The 17228-nt window shown below is 45.6% G+C and overlaps 1 protein-coding gene across 1 annotated transcript in view; it reads left to right on the forward strand.

Moving 5' to 3' along the window:
- DOCK2 (dedicator of cytokinesis 2) overlaps nt 1-17228 on the forward strand; it is a 462975-nt gene that overhangs the window by 119241 nt on the left and 326506 nt on the right. The window contains exons 24-25 of the mRNA XM_018065716.1: nt 5750-5820; nt 7869-7975. Coding sequence (XP_017921205.1) covers nt 5750-5820; nt 7869-7975 — 178 coding nt within the window. The remainder of the gene's footprint in view (nt 1-5749; nt 5821-7868; nt 7976-17228) is intronic.

The following is a 17228-nucleotide window of genomic DNA, read 5'->3' on the forward strand; positions in this document are numbered from 1 at the left end:
CCCGAGCAGGGGTCGCCGCCCCGCCTGGGCGCACGCAGAGGAAAGCCCCGTCAGCGTGGAGATATGGCACAGCCGAAATAAGCACACACATTTAGGAGTCACCCTCTTAACGGGGAGGCTTTTCATCCGCTCCCCCCTGAGTCCAGCCTTGTCTCCTCTATCAGAACTGCCCCGCTTGCCAAGATGGGCGTTTTCCTAGAGCAGAGTAGAAGGTAGCAGAGCACACTGGCCAGAAGCCAGCTGGGAAGAATCAGGTGCGTATCTTTGCTGTGTGGCTTATTGAAAGTGCAGGTTGCTCAGTCGTGTCCGACTCTTTACGACTCCGTGGACTATACAGTCCAGGGAATTCTCCAGGCCAGAATACTGGAGTGGGTAGCCTTTCTTGCCAACTCAGGGACTGAACCCAGGTCTCCCGCATTGCAGGCAGATTCTTTCCCAGCTGAGTCACCAGGGAAGCCCCAGAATACTGGAGTGGGTAGCTTGTCCCTTCTCCAGGGGCTCTTGCCGACCCGGGAATCTAACCGGGCTCTTCTGCACTGCGGGCACATTCTTTACCAACTGAGCCATCAGCGTGTGGCTTATTAGCTGTTTGTATTCTGGCGAGTTATTTAACCTCTCTAGCAGAATGACAGCGTCTATTCCTAGAGCCGTTGTAAAAATGAAGTGATATCATGCATGGATAAAGTTTCCACTAATGATTTGCTACTTTGATTAAAATACATTAATCCAAATATATATTCTTATACATGTATATATATGCACACATACATGCATAAGAATACCTCTGTTGTGTTTTTCTTAAATATTATATCTGATATAAGGATATATACTATGAGATGGGGCTTCCCTGGTGGATCAAACAGCAAAGAATCCTCCTGCAGTGTGGGAGATCTGAGTTCGATCTCTGGGTCGGGAAGATCCCCTGGAGAAGGGAATGGCTACCCACTCTAGTGAATTCCAAGGACAGAAGAGCCTGGTGGGCTACACTCCATGGGGTTGCAAAGAGTCAGACAGGACTGAGTGACTAACACTTTCATGTTTTCCCACTGTGAGATGAAAGTGATACAACAGTAGTGGTTTATGTGTGATGGTAGTATTAATGAGAGGAGAAATATTAACAACAGTGGAACAACATGGTTCCCAGGAGGCCAACGGGTCTAGAAAGCCAGGCTATTTCTAGTTCCCAGGCCTCAGAGACTTGCAACAGATGGAGACCCCCAGTGGGCCTTGTGGCTGAGTTCTGCCTCCGGGGAGTGCTCAGTGGCAGCACCTGTTGAGCTCACCTGCTGTCCCTCCACTCAGGTGTGTCCGGGCTGTGTGAAGGCAGGCCCCCTGAGGACTATAACAGTGGACTTGGCAAACTTCCTGTCCCCTTTGGGAAAGAAAGCCACAGGCCTGCCACTTGTCTGTGAGGCCAGCTGGGTCAGATGGGCGTTTAATATTGCACAGTTGACCTGACAGTACCCTTGCAGTCTCAGGATGTGACCCACTCAGTTTGCTTTGCTTTATCACTAGCCCAGGGCTGGGAGGCTGGCAAGATGGGCTTCTGAAGTAACCCTTGTCCCGGCCTCGCCCAGCTCCTGCTCACTCACAGCTGAAGCGCTGAAGTGTGAGTGTCCGTAGAGATGCCTGGTGACTGCTGCTCTGCAGAATCTCTCCAAAGCCCTGGAATGCCACGCAGCGCTTGAAAGCCAGCAACTTGCTTAGACACCGGAGTCCTGGTTTTCCCTGACTTGCCAAGGATTTCATTTCTGTTTTTGTTCCCTCACTTTGGTCTTAATTATGGTCTTAATCGATGAGCCCGCAGTAGTCTTTGTCCAGGCACTGGGTAGTGAGGGCTGGCTGATGTCAGAGAAGTGAGAAGGGGGAGATACAGCACGCATCCTTTCGGAGGCCCGCTGTGTACTGGGCGTTACAATAGGCACAAAGTATGCTTTATTTGCCATCATTCCCCTCTCTCATTTGCCCCACGTGAAAATGCTGAGGCCTGGGGAGTGAGGAGACGGCCGTAGGTGCTTGCAGGTGCTGGGTGGAGCACTGGGAATCCCCCTACCTCAGCTCCCTGCGGGCCTAGAGTAAGGAAGGAACAGTTGGTTTGAATGCTTAGACCAGCCTTTATCAGGGCACATGCCTCACCTTGTGGCATCTCTTTAGGATGAGGAGACTGTAAGCTGGCAGCCCGTGGAGAAGTGCAGCCTGCAGGGGTGTTTGATTTGGCTAGCAGTGTTTAAAACAAGTGAGCAAGAATGCCTCATTCTTTAGAGTGTGGGTTCTACACACCTGATCACTTCCCACTGGCCTACGCTCTTCTGATTTCACTTGTGTCTGCTACTTGCCCAGCCCTGCAGGCATCTGCTTTTGCTGTATCTTGATGTTTCCTGATACAGATGACCTGACCAACTAGGCTGGAAGGCGCTGTATATGATAATTGCCTGGAGGAATGTCATATTAAAATTCAGAGAAGTTCTGCCACAAAAAAAAAAAAAAAAGTATCAAAACTAAAAAAATGTACCTTACTGGCTTATCTTTGCTTAAACCAAACTTTCCCCTAATTGTTTGATTGCAAATCCTTTCCCTCCCACAGAATACCTAACACCATCCTATAGTGCAAAGGTGTCCCAATAGAGCCTAGTTTTAGAAACATTTGCTCTGGAATCTTGTTATCTCTTGTCATCTTGATTTGAAGAATAAAGAGTAAATCTTCAGACATAAAATCCAATAACTGTAAAGAAAAGGTCTGACACATCTGACAACATACAAATTGAAATCCTTCTGTACAGTGAAAGATACGATAAAGCTAAAAGAAAGCAACAGTCAACCACAGGGGAAGTAAAGAAAATTCTTGCAAAATATGTTACTGCAAAGGGGTTAATATTAATGATGTATAAAGAATTCCACACCAATAAGAAAAGAAATCACCCAAAAGAAAAATGGAGAAAGAATACAGGCAAGTAGATAGTAAATATTTGCATATGTGCTCATTCAGTATGTCCAACTCTTTCCAACCCCATGGACTGCAGCCTGCCAGACTCCTCTGTCCGTGGAATTTTCCAGGCAATAATAGTGGAGGGGGTTGCCATTTCCTTCTCCAGGGGATCTTCCCAGACCACGGATCAAACATGCATCTCTTGTTTCTCCTCCATTGACAGGTGGATTCTTTACCACTGTGCTGATAGTAAGGATAGTTGTTCAATAAATATAGAAAAGGTGCCCTCCTGCACTAGACCCAAAGAGTTGCAGATAACAGCTGCAAATTATATATCAGGGTGACAAAATCAAACAGATTTGCATACTAGTGTTAGCAAGGTTGTAAGTTTAAGGAAATTGATTACTGCTTCTTTCTGAGGTAATATGACAGAGTCTCCTGAAACAGATATGAATATACATTTGTGTGCACATTTGCACGTGTGTACGTACATCTGATGCACTAGCTCCTCTTCAGCAGTGCATCCATCCCAGTGGGATTCTCAGAGACACACAAATGTATGTGTTCAATATTTTCTGCCACTTATTTTACGATAAAGAGAAGCTAAAGATAGTATGGAAAGTGTGACCGTGGAAGTGTTAGTCACTCAGTCGTGTCTGACTTTTTTGTGACCCCGTGGATTGTAGGCCACCAGGCTCCTCTGTCCGGAGAATTCTCCAGGCAAGAATACTGGAGTGGGTTGCCATTTCCTTCTCCAGGGGATCTTCCCCACCCAGGTATTGAATCTGGGTCTCCTGCATTGCAGGCAGATTCTTTACAGTCTGAGCTACCAGGGAAGCCCAAGATAGCATGGAGTCCATTAGTAAGGAGAACTTGGTGTACCCACAGGAGTCTTGTTATGCAGTGGTGAGAAATGAAGAGTACACTCTATGAATTGATGGCAAAAATCCTGGTGGTACATGGTTAGCTGCAAAAAGCAAGTTATAGAACTGTGTAATGACACACATACGCGTGCACAGGCACATACGTGCAGCACACACAACACACACATGTTCATGCATAGAAAGCAGTCAGGACTCATTGCAACGTTGACAGTGACCCCTTCTGAGCTGAGCAGTAGGGATTGGGGCAGAGATGGAGATACAGGACTTCAGGGATAATCTTCATCCTAATACTTGTCTGAATTTTTTAAATAACAAACATAAGTCTGATGTGCAAAATTCATAAATAACAAGGAGAATAAGCATGAAGGCAAGGAGAGAGAGAGGTGCTATTTGAGTGAGGTGGGCTTGTAGCTTGAGGGTTACAAGGAGTGGCTCTGTAAGCAGCCTGTCTGTGTTTAAAGTCTGACTCTCCCACTTGCTAACTTTGTGGCCTAGTTATTAAATCTTGATGCCCTAGAGGTTCCTGATCTATGAAAATAGTGTGTCCCTTGTAGGAGGAAATAAGGTTTAATAAAATTATCTAACATCATGGCGTCTTCTCTGAGAACTTTCAGTGGAGCATAGTCACAATGGTTATCCACGTTCACTAAGAAACTCAACTGTATATGGCTAGGAGGAAGAGTTTATTAAAAAAAAAAAATTTTCACTGTTTTAATTTTGGTTTAACTGTAAAACAGTGATTGTTGTTGTATTAGTCGCTTAGTCCTGTCTGACTCTTTGCGACCACGTGGACTGTAGGCCCCCAGGCTCCTCTGTCCATGGGGATTTCCCAGGCAAGAATGATGGAGTGTGTTGCCATTTCCTTCTCCAAGGCATCTTTCTGACCCAGGGATCGAACGCATGTCTCCGACACTGGCAGGCGGATTCGTTACCACTGGGGCACCAGGGAAGCCCTAAAGGGTGATACTTATTGACTAGAGAACCCTTAGAATATGCAGGAGAAGAGAATGAAGAAAATGCGAAGGGCACACACCTACAGATTTTTAAACATTGTTTTCCAAATAGGCGACTTACAACTCTTTTTGTAGAAATTACCGTCTACTCCGTTATTTAGAAAATGGTGCTGTTTTACGAGGCCCTGGGTGTGTTTCCCACCTCTGGATGCATCAGTTACCTCACACAGAGGGAAAAAGGCCATCCGCCGTAATGCCCAGTTTTCCTTAGCCAGCTAGTAGCTGCAGAAATGTGCCCACAATTGTTCTCAAATTGGTCAAGGAGAGAAATTAGAAATAGAACTCGGTCCATACCGTCCTTATCACCAACAGTACAAGTCAAGCACGCTGTCTTCCAATGATGACAGAAGTTGCCCTTTACACAGCATCCATAGTGTGCCTGGCTCTCTGCTGGATGCCTCACTTATAATCTTTGCAATCCTGAAAAATAGGCATTATTTCCTCTAGTTAACAGACAAGGAAAATGAGAAATCGGAGGGGTTAAGTGTTTTGCCAAAAGTCACATGGCTACTAAGGAGTAGAACCAGAATTTGACTGTAAGTGTATATAACTTCCAAATCCATGATTGTTCTACTATACATTTCTAGGCCCTTAAAGATAGAAGAAACTCACATATCTAAGGTTTCAATCTACATGTAGAGTTTGAGTCACTGTACCAGTACCCAGTGGAGAAGGCAGTGGCAACCCACTCCAGTACTCTTGCCTGGAAAATCCCACGGGTGGAAGAGCCTGGTGGGCTGCCGTCTGTGGGGTTGCACAGAGTCAGACACGACTGAAGTGACTTAGCAGCAGCAGCAGTACCCAGGATGTAGGCTCCTCCTTCCTTGATCTGTGTCCTGTTGCAAAGCATCCTTGCCACCAGGCAGAATTGTTGGCAGAGTCATTGGCCGTGGGCATAACTCACGTTTATTTTACTTTCTACCTAGGTGGCAGCTTTGAAATATATCCCATCTGTCCTCCATGATGTGGAAACCGTCTTTGATGCAAAATTACTCAGGTGAGAGCTGATGCTGTACTTTCCTGGGCTCTGGGCCAAGCCAGGGATGCAGAGAGAGAGAGGAGGGTTCTTGTGGGGAATTCCAGACAGACACTCAGCATGGGGAAAGAGGGGCCAGGCCTGGCGGAACTTCCTCCAGGGACTTCAATGTGGGATTGTTACGTTTTCGTTTGTGTCAGATTTGGGGAAAACTAGCTATAAAATAAGCATCTTTTTTGATTGATACCAATGGTAAAGAATTGTATCATTGATATCAATCCTTGTTGGCTTAAAGAATCCACCAGCAATGAAGGAGACATAGGAGACGTGGATTGGATACCTGGGTCGGGAAGCTCTCCTGGAGGAGGAAATGGCAACCTGCTCCAGTATGCTTGCCTGAGAAATCTCATGGACAGGGGAGCCCAGTGGGCTCCAGTCCAGGGGTCAGACAGGACTGAGCACAGGCGCGTGCACAATGATACAGAATATGAAACATTTGTCTCCATTTCACCTGGGCTTGAAGGTTTTGGGGGTTCCCGTCTTTGCCCTGTAAGCTCTGTGGTTACAAATAGAGAACCATAGAGATACATACTTAATGGCATAATGAGATGGGCTCCCCTTCACTTTTTCCTCCTTCGCTCCATTCCTTTCACGAGAGCGGCACATTATCTCAGTATGCTTATGCCATTTAGGGGCATCTGAGCCAGATATACCCTCTTCTTCCTTCTCCCAAATTTGCTTAAGTTGCAAGATAGCATATAGACCATTTAAAAATTTTGGGGGGCCATGTTGTGTGGCATATGGGATCTTATCTCCCTAATCAGGGGTCGAACTCATACTCCCTGCCCTGGAAGGCAGAGTCTTAACCCCTGGACTGCCAGGAAAGTCCCTAAAAACCTTTTATATTGGAATACTTTTAGATTTAGAAAAGAGCTGCAGAGATAGTATATGGAGAATGCCTACATGCGTCTCACTGAGCTCCCCTGGTTGTTCACGTTTAGACAATGACAGCACAGTCACCGAAGCTAAGACAGTAACATTGGCGTGACTCTATTCAGTGCTCTCCAGACTTTATGCAGCTCTCATCAGCTTTTCCACTGTTCACATGAAGATTTCTGCTGGCTTCTCATTCTGCTCTCAAGCTGAATGTTGTCCTCTTGGGGAAGCTACCTCTGAATATTGTACATAAATTAGATTCCTCCCGTAACCCCTGTACCATTGCACCTCCCTGTCCATGTCATTGCATATCTGGCCCTGTATGGATTTGCTTGCTTTTGTGTTGTACATTGACCCTCATTAGAATGTAAGTTCCATGCCAAATGGGACCAGGTCTGTTTCTATTCTATCCCCTCTGCCCTGCACATTGCCTGTCACATATTAAATAGATGCTTAATGAGGATTTGAAAGAAACGAACACAAAGAGCTTATTTTGGAAAGCTGACAGGGGTTATAATTTTTTTTCAGTGGCATTTTTATTTTCACTCTATTTGGAAAGAGCTGTCTTCTTTTTCATATTCCAAACTTGTTCTCATCTATAACTTTTCACAGTTTTTTTTTTCAATTAGGACCTTTTTAAGATATCTAAAGCATTACCAAGTATAAAACATTAGAAAAATAAAATGGTATGGAAATGAAATTAGAACCTGGTTTTAAACCCTTGTTTCTTTGATCCCTTTAATGTGTAACATTGGAAAAGTTAATCTTTTTAAACCTTACTTTTCCCACTTGTAAAACTGAGATGAGCATTGGATCTGCCTTATAAACTTGTGATGTTTCCATGGCACAGTAGATGTCAAGTGCAAAACATGTACCTGAGGTTGGGGTTCTTGCTGTTATTTTCCAATTTTCACATCTTTTTGAGTGCTGTTGGTATTAGTATTCAACACGGAGACCAAGTACGCATGTTCACTGAAGGCTTATCATGCACGGGGCAGGGGCAGGGGTGGCAAAGGGAGCAAAATGTTCGTTGTTTCTGCTTCCACGGCCGACAGGCTGGGGAAGGACTGTGTCAGGAGGTGGCAGGCATTGGTTTAACGGCTTCTCTGTGCTCCTGTTTTTCCTGCCCTTAGCCAACTCCTCTACGAATTCTACACGTGCATCCCTCCCGTGAAACTCCAAAAGCAGAAAGTCCAGTCCATGAATGAGATAGTGCAGAGCAATCTCTTTAAAAAGCAAGGTGAGTGTGAAGTATCTTGGCTGGTGGGGGCGCATGAAGCCCCAGTGCCCATCACATGCTATGCAGTTACCAAATGTTTCTTCTCTCCGACTAACTCCCTTAGTCTGAATGAAGGGGGAAGTAGAAAGTAGCTGACAACTTAAATATCAGAATCAAAACTAATTTAAAGGTAACATAGGCTCTACTATTTGTTTTTCCTGAGAAGGTTTAATAAGAGGCCAGATTTGGAGTCATTTTCATATAATTTTTGTTTTCAATTTGGCTGTGCCATGTGGAATCTTAGTTCCCCATCCAGGGATTAAACCTCTGGCCCTTGCATTGGAAGCAGAGTCTAAACCTCTGAAACACTAGGAAGTCCAGTCTGGAGCTGCTTTGCTGTGAGGTCTGTACTCTACCTGAGAGGAAGTAGGTAAATTTCCAGTCCCTTCACAGAGGCGTCAGTGGCTCTGGGCCCCTGTTGTGTTTGCTTCCAGGGGCACTCACTGCATAAGCAAGCAAACACGTATATACTGTAGAGCCCCCTGGTCTCCTGCTGCTGCTTTCACAGTAGCGTGTTACCCCGCTACTCTGGATGTTGCCTTTCTTCACGTAGCGGTATTTCCTGGAGAGCAGGGAAAGACAGTGGACTCGTGCAGCAGTCGCAGTCAGAACTCACCCAGACCGATCTCTGGTGACCGTCAGTCCCCGACCAGCACCCCCAGCCTTGGGGCTCCCTGTTTTTGAGGCTGATGAGCTGGATGGCCCCGCATCCTCCAGCTATGAGTACATAGGGCTTATATGTTAATATTCATGATTTCCTGACACCACTCCTTTTTGTGAGATTGAAAAAGATGACTTTAGAGGGTCAATTCTGTTTCCTGTACCCTCAGCTCAAGGCTTTCCAATTGAAATTCTTTTCTGTTCATGCTGGTGTCAGTGATACAATGAGAAGCAAACTGTGCAAGGAACAAGGAGTCTTAGAAAGCAGAGGATCATTCATCACCTATCTGGGATTTATTCAGAGTGAGGCTTGAAGATTTATGTAAATTGCTGGGTAATCACAGAAACATTCAGGAACCACTTCATTGTAAAGACCTTCTTCCCCCTAATGCCTGGTTAACATGGTGCATCCAAAATTGCTGTCTGAATCCCATCCCATTAAGAGTAGGAGAAAGGCATGGGAAGGAAGGTGATCTTGTGATGTTCATTCATGCCTAGAGTTTGCTGACCATTTAGATGATGTGTGACACGGTTTGTTTGTGCAAAGTGGTTTGTGCAGGTGATTGGAAACTAATCTTGCTAAGAGTTGTTATATGTCTTATCTTACTGTTTAGTTTAGTTGTTTTTTTTTTTTCAAGTGAGCCTTTCTCAGGTTTCACCTTCTGATTTCCATGTCAGAATGAATCGCCCTCATGCTGAAAGCATTGAAGTATGCCTGCCCCTTCGTGCCCTGGCAGTCCTTCCCTGGATTTCAGGCCGTGTCCCTGCAGAGGTGAATCGAGTCCCGCCTGAGGGGCGTGGCGAGGGGGGCTCTTGCTGCATCTGGTGCTGCACAGGCAGCAGGGAGCAGAGCCTCTCGGCTCCTTTCCATTGTTCGGAGCTGCTGTCGTCAGGGCCCCCGCTCAGCGTGGAGGCCAGGTGGAATGTTAGCGCGGTCCTGGTTTGGGTGTGTGGCGTCAGTTCCAGCCTGCTGGGAGTCAGAGTAATTCCTTTACTGGAGTCGCATCTTCTGGGCTGATGGTGGCCCCTAGAGTCAGCATAATCACAGGCTGGGCCAGACAGCTGCCGCCCACCAGTCCTGCTGCGCCTCTGCGTTTGAGTCAGTAAAAACCCTCTGATTAATACTAAGTGACAGAAGGCCAGCCCCAGGGCACACAGTTACGGAAGAAATGCAAAATTCTCACCTTTACATATGTGCAGAGACTAGAGGTAGGTGAAGGGAGAGCCCATTAGGGAGCCATTTTAAAGAGGCTGCAGTGCATAATTCATCAAGCCATCCTTAGTTTAGGTGTGGAAGCTTAAGGGTAACTCCTCTTCCACTGTTTATTTGCTAAGTGAGCCCTCTTACAAAGGGATTTCCCTGGCCGTCCAGTGGCTAATAACTCCACACTCCCAATGCGGGGCCTGGTTCAGTCCCTGCTCAGGGAACTAGATCCCACATGCTGCTACTAAGAGACGCACGCTGCCGCTAAAGGTTCTGCGTGCCTCAACTAAGACCCTGTGCAGCCAAGCAAATAAGCACATAAATAAATATTTTTAAAATGATCTGAAAAAGAATATATATAGATATATGTATAGTATAGAATTGAGTCACTTTATATACACCTGAAACTCATACAGGTATAATACAACTAAGTATAGTTGATTGTAAATCAACTGTCCTTCAATTTAAAAAATGAGCGTAAATTAAAACAATAACCCTAAGGGAAACTTCAGCCCAGGCTCCTCTTTAAGGCCTCAGGTTCCAAATGAAAACACTCTGATTGCATATGCACGCACTCACTGGGTGTCTGTGGGTGATTCCTTGGCCAGGTCTGAACTAGAATGAAATCCCTCCTGTTGTCCCCCCTGGGAGGTGTCCTGTGCCTCAGAGAAACAGTTTACTTTGAGCCCATACTTACTTAACTGCCAGATGTGCAGACTGCCTGGAGTGTTGTCGGTGACATTAGCTTGTACTCACAGCCTTGAACACTTGTATTGACATCAGGACAAGGAGCCAGAACGCTGTTAAGCACTTTCCAAACTGTTGGCAGACTAGCCTATTGGCTTCTCTTCAGGAGGATCCGATGGAAAAGAGGGAGAAGGTTTACTGGTTAAGGGCTCTGGTTCTTGGGTTGGATTCCTGGGTTCAGCCCCTCATCAGCTGGGTGACCGTGGGCAATTTGCTTAACCTCTCTGCTCCTCAGCAAACTTATCTGCAAAATGGGAAAAATGATAGCAGTATCTTAGAAGATTGTTATGTGGGCTGATGAGACCAACAGTGCATCTAAAGTGCTTATCAAAGCAATGTAATATCTCATACTAAGTGAGCGCTGTTATTACTGGTGGTGTGGTTATTATTTCTGCCTCTCCTTTCATTTTTCCAACTTCTAAACTTCAGATTCTTTGCAATAAGGGCGTCCCTTCATAGTTGATAGTCACACGAAGCCCTAAGTTACGTTTCCTGGTTTCCCTGAAAGCTGTATGTTTTTCTGTAGGGTCTGAGAAACATAGGACTTAATGAATAAAAAGGCCTTGGTGTGTATGCACTTCTATCCTGGCTTTGAATGGTCTTTCCAGGTTTTGTCTCATTTCCCTAGAGTGTTTCTGTACAGGGCCCAGGTGACATGAACCCAGCATCACAGGTCAGCATGAGATGTTTGTGGTTTCTCGCCTCGCTGTTTACCTTGCCGTGGGCCTCAGTATAGCTACACGGTTTGGGACGCTTGACAGTCACCCTCTATGATGGTTTGCTCCTTGTGTGCTGAGTCGCTTAGTTATGTCTGGCTCTTTAGGACCCCAGGGACTGTAACCTGCCAGGGTCCGCTGTCCACGGGAATTCCCAGGCAAGAATACTGCAGTGGGTTGCCGTGCCCTTCTCCAGGGGATTTTCCCCACCCAGGGATGAAATCCAGGTCTTCTGCCACCTGAGGAGCTCCTTGGGGCTATTTTAAAATATGTGTACATGCAAGCGTACACACACAGACTTTTTAAATCTTCCTTCTTTCATGGAGGCAATTAGCCTCCATTTGTCTCAGCATTTGCTTGACCTGTGACCCTGAGTAAATTTCTTACTCCTTTCAAGCCTCAGTTTCCTCATCTGTAAAGTGGGAATAACCAGAGAGTGCACCTCCCTGGGTAGTTGTGCAGCCTCAGTGGCATAATGTGACCTGTTGTCCTGGGGTGTGAGGGCGTCAGGGGTCACCAGCAGCCAAGGTCTTTCAGGGAGGGGCTCGCCCTGTGCGAATGACTTCAGGATTCAGTGGGAGGAAAACTGGGAAACTGATGGAGACGAATTTCCTGTTATCTCCAGACTGGCCTGGTCGTGATGCTGGGAGAAAGGATGAATAGGTATGCCCCAAGAAAACTCTGAGGGGAGTCTGTGAGAAAACCAAACCTTCTGTGCCTTTGGAACAGATTTGTCCCTGTGAGAACCTAATCTCTAAGTAATGTGTCTTTTTAGTCTGATGCTAATCAGATGTGCCATCTGCTTCAGTGTAAACTGCTTTGGGATCCACATGGCTGGCTTTCCTCTACTTCCACAACAAACAGGGACAGGGCGGGGCCAGGAAGACAGGGAGACAGAGAAAGAGACAGAGATCTGACAGAGATTTGGAAACTCTTCCAGTGTTTATTTTCAGCGAGTGGAATTTTCTTTGGAAACTTCATTGAAAAGTTGTTCTCTGAACTCAAGCATCCCATTTTTCTTTTATGAAGATGTGGTTTCCTTCTTCCCCCCTCTTTTATCTGCAGCCCACAGTACCTGGAGCTGCTGGGACCCCCTTCACAGTGGGTCTCTGTGGTGGGAGGGGTGGACACCCCTGTCCAGCACCCTGAGAGGGTAGCTTTTTTTTTTTCCAATTATCACATCACTGCAGCACTGGCTGGAGTGGAGAAAAGTCCTCTCGCTCTAACGGTTATTATTTTGCTTGGTGCACTTAGGTAACATCTCTGAGCCTCCGGGTTGCGCATCTGAAAAATGTGAGTAGGGATGTGGGCGTTAGAATATGAACGTTTGATTTAGGAAATCCTGGCTTGATCGCTTACTAGCTGTGTTCCTTGAACAAGTAACTTCTTTGAGCCTTCATTTCTTTAGCTATGAATTAGGATAATGCGTGTTAAACAACTAGCAGAATGCCTGACACAGATGCCTGACACTTATTTAGTAAAGACATCTACTGATCTACTGCCTCAACTGTGTGACAGAAATAACCACAAGAAGAACAATGACATCAACCGCATCCTAAAGGGAGAGACATATGATCATTCTAGAGCCAGACATCCTGTAATGTGAAGTCAAGTGTGCCTTAGGAAGCATCAATACGAACAAAGCTAGTGGAGGTGATGGAATTCCAGCGGAGCCATTTCAAATCCTAAAAGATGATGCTGTGAAAGTGCTGCACTCAATATGTCAGCAAATATGGAAATCTCAGCAGTGGCCACAGGATTGGAAAAGGACAGTTTTCTTTCCAATCCCAAAGAAAGGCAATGCCAAAGAATGCTCAAACTACCGCACAGTTACATTCATCTCACACACTAGCAAAGTAATGCTCAAAATTCTCCAAGACAGGCTTCAACAGTATATGAACTGTGAACTTTCAGATGTTCAAGCTGGATCTGGAAAAGGCAGAGGTACCAGAGATCAAATTGTCAACATCCATTGGATCATAGAAAAAGCAAGAGAGTTTCAGAAAAACATCTACTTCTGCTTTATAGTCTATGCCAAAGCCTTCACTGTGTGGATCACAGCAAACTGTGGAAAATTCTTCAAGAGATGACCTTCAAGACCACCTGACCTGCCTCCTGAGAAATCTGTATGTAGGTCAGGAAGCAACAGTTAGAACTGGACATGGAACAACAGACTGGTTCCAAATCGGGAAAGGAGTATGTCAAGGCTGTATACTGTCACCCTGCTTATTTAACTTATATGCCGAGTACAACATGTGAAATGCCAGGCTGGATCTTCATCAAGCTGGGATCAAGATTGCCGGAAGAAATATCAATAACCTCAGATATGCAGATGACACCACCCTTATGGCAGAAAGTGAAGAAGAACTAAAGAGCCTCTTGATGAAAGTGAAAGAGAAGAGTGAAAAAGTTGGCTTAAAGCTCAATATTCAGAAAACTAAGATCATGGCATCTGGTTCCATCACTTCATGGGAAATAGATGGGAAAACAATGGAAACAGTGAGAGACTTTATTTTGGGGGCTCCAGAATCACTGCAGGTGGTGACCAATCCATCCTAAAGGAAATCAGTCCTGAATATTCAATGGAAGGACTGATGCTGAAGTTGAAACTCCAATACTTTGACCACCTGATGCAAAGAACTGACTCCTTGGAAAAGACCCTGATGCTGGGAAAGATTGAAGGCAGGAGGAGAAGGGGATGACAGTGGATGAGATGGTTGGATGGCATCACCAGCTCAATGGACTTAAATTTGAGTAAGTTCCAGGAGTTTGTGATGGACAGGGAAGCCTGACATGCTGCAGTCCGTGGGGTCACAAAGAGTCGGACACGACTGAGTGACTGAACTGAACTGATGTATAATCTGCTATGTAAGACATATATTTGTGACCCCATGGACTATAGCCTGCTAGGCTCCTCTGTCCATGGGATTTTCCAGGCAAGAGTACTGGGGTGGGTTGCCATTGCCTTCTCCAGGGGATCGTCCCAACCCAGGGATCGAATCTGCATCTCTTACGTCTCCTGCATTGGCAAGCAGGTTCTTTTCCTCCAGTATCACCCGGGAAGCCCATATAAGACATAAACATATATTAAATACTTACAATGTCCGGGTTACATAGGTATAATTATCCCCATCTTATAGTGGGCAAACCAAGGCCTAGAGAGTCAAATAATTTTACCCCAATGAGACCAAGGATATGACGTATTAGGATATTAGTATACTGGGCTATGTGATTCTGAAGCAACAAATCAATCTCTAAATATCAATGGTCTATTTCTCTCTTGTGCAAAGTCTGATAAAGGTCATGAAAGTCATACCCCTTTTGTCCCTTGTGAAGCTATGCCAGTGGTACCCCTGACCTGTCTGCAGCAGGGAGGAGAAGGAGGGAGAACGCAGAGCCACTCTCAAGAACCTCAACCTGAAGATGACACCCCAGGATTCCACCCATAGCCCAGTGCCCAGAGCCCATGCTGTGTTCCCAGCCCAGCTGTGAAGGAGTCTGGGAAGTGAAGGAAAGCACATAGAGTCTTTGATTACTGTCTCTCACTGCTGCTCACAGGCAGCAGTGGTGCAGCTGGACTTGGGTGCAAATCATTTGAGCAGCAAAGCTCCTTTTCTTCCCGCTACGCCATGCTTTGCTCTTATAGTGAGTGACCAGGAGGAGATGTGTTCATTTTCTTGTTGAAAATGCTTCATTTTTCATGTTAGAAATAAGTGCCTCCTTGCTCCTCCTGAGAGATTTTTTCTTCTTTCTTCCTCACTCTCTGCCCCTGGTCCAAAGGCTGGGCACCTCTCTGATGGCTGTGCATAGGGACCTTTGCCTGAGCAGGAGATGGGACCTCTGATGCCAGTGGTTGCTATGTCACTGCAGGTTTTTAAAGCACAGCTTTCCTTCAGTGACATGTGGTATAGGCATGCTGCCTGGGACTTGGCATGCCCACCTCAGGCTGGGCACTAAGACTCTTGGGAAGGCAAGGGCACTATGGAATAAGCTCTCTTCCTCAAGGGGCATGCTCTCGCCTCCTGACTGGCTCCTCACCTTTCCTGGCACCACACATGCCCTTCCACGATTCTTTCTTCGTCAGCACTGCCTGGCATACCTTCTAATACCCATGCCCATTCCCTACTCCCAGCCCTAGATACACTAACTAGTAATTCCATTGATCCCTTTAAGATCTTCAGTTTTAGGCACCTGGGTTGTTTTGACTTTTTTAAACTGGAAGCGTTTCTACTAAGAACTTTTTTGTACACTTTTTGTAAATGCTCGAGAGTCTCTTTGAGGCACGTAACTACTAGTAGGTTTGCTTGGTCATGTGTGTCAGTCACTCAGTCGTGTCCCACTCTTTGCGACCTCATGGACTATAGCCCACTAGGCTCCTTTGTCCATGGGATTCTCCAGGCAAGAACACTGGAGTAGGTTGCCATTTCCTTCTCTAGCTTGGTCATAGGAAATCTGAATATTTAACTTCAGGAGATATTGCTAAACTGTTTTCCATTAATTTACTCTCCCACCAATAATTCATGAAAATTATTATGTGGATCTGGATTCTCTTCAACACTTGATATAGCCCCAATATAAAAATCTGCCAATAAAATGGATATAAAATATGTCATGCCTGTTTCGATTTGCAGTTTCTTGATCACCAATGATGCTGAAAACCTTCCCTTGGCTTCTTTGCCTTTAGTGCTTCATATCTATGCTGTGTCTGTCATGTCTTTTGGCCATTTTGTGTGTGTGTGTGTGGGGGGGTGGTTGTATTTTTCTTATTGACTTGCAGGATATCCTATATATTCTTCATACTCATGTTTTCCTGATTTTGTGTATTATGAGAAACTTTTCCCTGCTTGCAACTTGTCTTTTCATTTTTACTCTTTTTTCATTTCTTACTCTTAATATCAATTTATCCATCATTTTAATAGTCAAATCTTTTTGTATCATCTATAAGAAATACTTCTCAATCCCAGTCTGAAAGATTTTCATTTGTAATTTTTCTAAGAATGTCAGGTTTATTTTGGATACACAAGTCCTTAATCAATCTAGAGAATTTATGTTTTCTGCATGGTGTGACGTAGAAGTCTGATTTTGTCTTTTTTGCCATTTGGCCACATAGTGTTCCTAGTTTCATGTGCTGGGCCATCTTTGCTTTCTCCATGTCAACGTGATTTTGCATTTCCAAGACATTGCTCTTCCATGGGGACTTGAGGGCAGGGCTGCTGAAGCCTGAGTTCAGTCCTGGTCCACAGCGTGCAGTTGCTCTGTGCTAGTACTGCTTGAGTGTGGAGGCATCGGGAGGGCCAGGAAAAAGGGGCAGCCGCTTCTTCCTAAAGTGGGAATGTTAGTCCCTCAGTTGTGTCTGACTCTTTGTGACCCCACGGGCTATAGCCCGCCAGGCTCCTCTGTCCATGAAATTCTCCAGGCAAGAATACTAGAGTGGATAGCCATTCCCTTTTCCAGGGAGTCTTCCCAAACCAGGGATCAGACCCACGTCTCCAGCATTGCAGGCAGATTCTTTGCCATCTGAGCCACCAGGGAGGCAGGCACCAGATTAGGCATCCTTGCGACTATGTCAGTTCAGTTCAGTTGTTCAGTCGTGTCCAACTCTTTGTGACCCCATGGACTGCAGCATGTTAGGCTTCCCTGTCCATCACCAACTCCCAGAGCTTCTTCAGACTCATGTTCATTGAGTTGGTGATGCCATCTAACCATCTCATTCTCTGTCATCCCCTTCTCCTCCTGCCTTCAATCTTTCCCAGCATCAGGGTCTTTTCCAGATTATGTACCCAGACATAATCCAGGTTTGGGCCTTCTCAGTTTTGAAAAGATGAGATGGCTTCTTGAAACTGTCACTTCTCTTTGTATTTGTCTCTTTGGGCTGTGCTGGCTCTTC

This window comes from Capra hircus, chromosome 20, assembly GCF_001704415.2.
Source record: "Capra hircus breed San Clemente chromosome 20, ASM170441v1, whole genome shotgun sequence".
Classification (NCBI taxonomy): Eukaryota; Metazoa; Chordata; class Mammalia; order Artiodactyla; family Bovidae; genus Capra; species Capra hircus.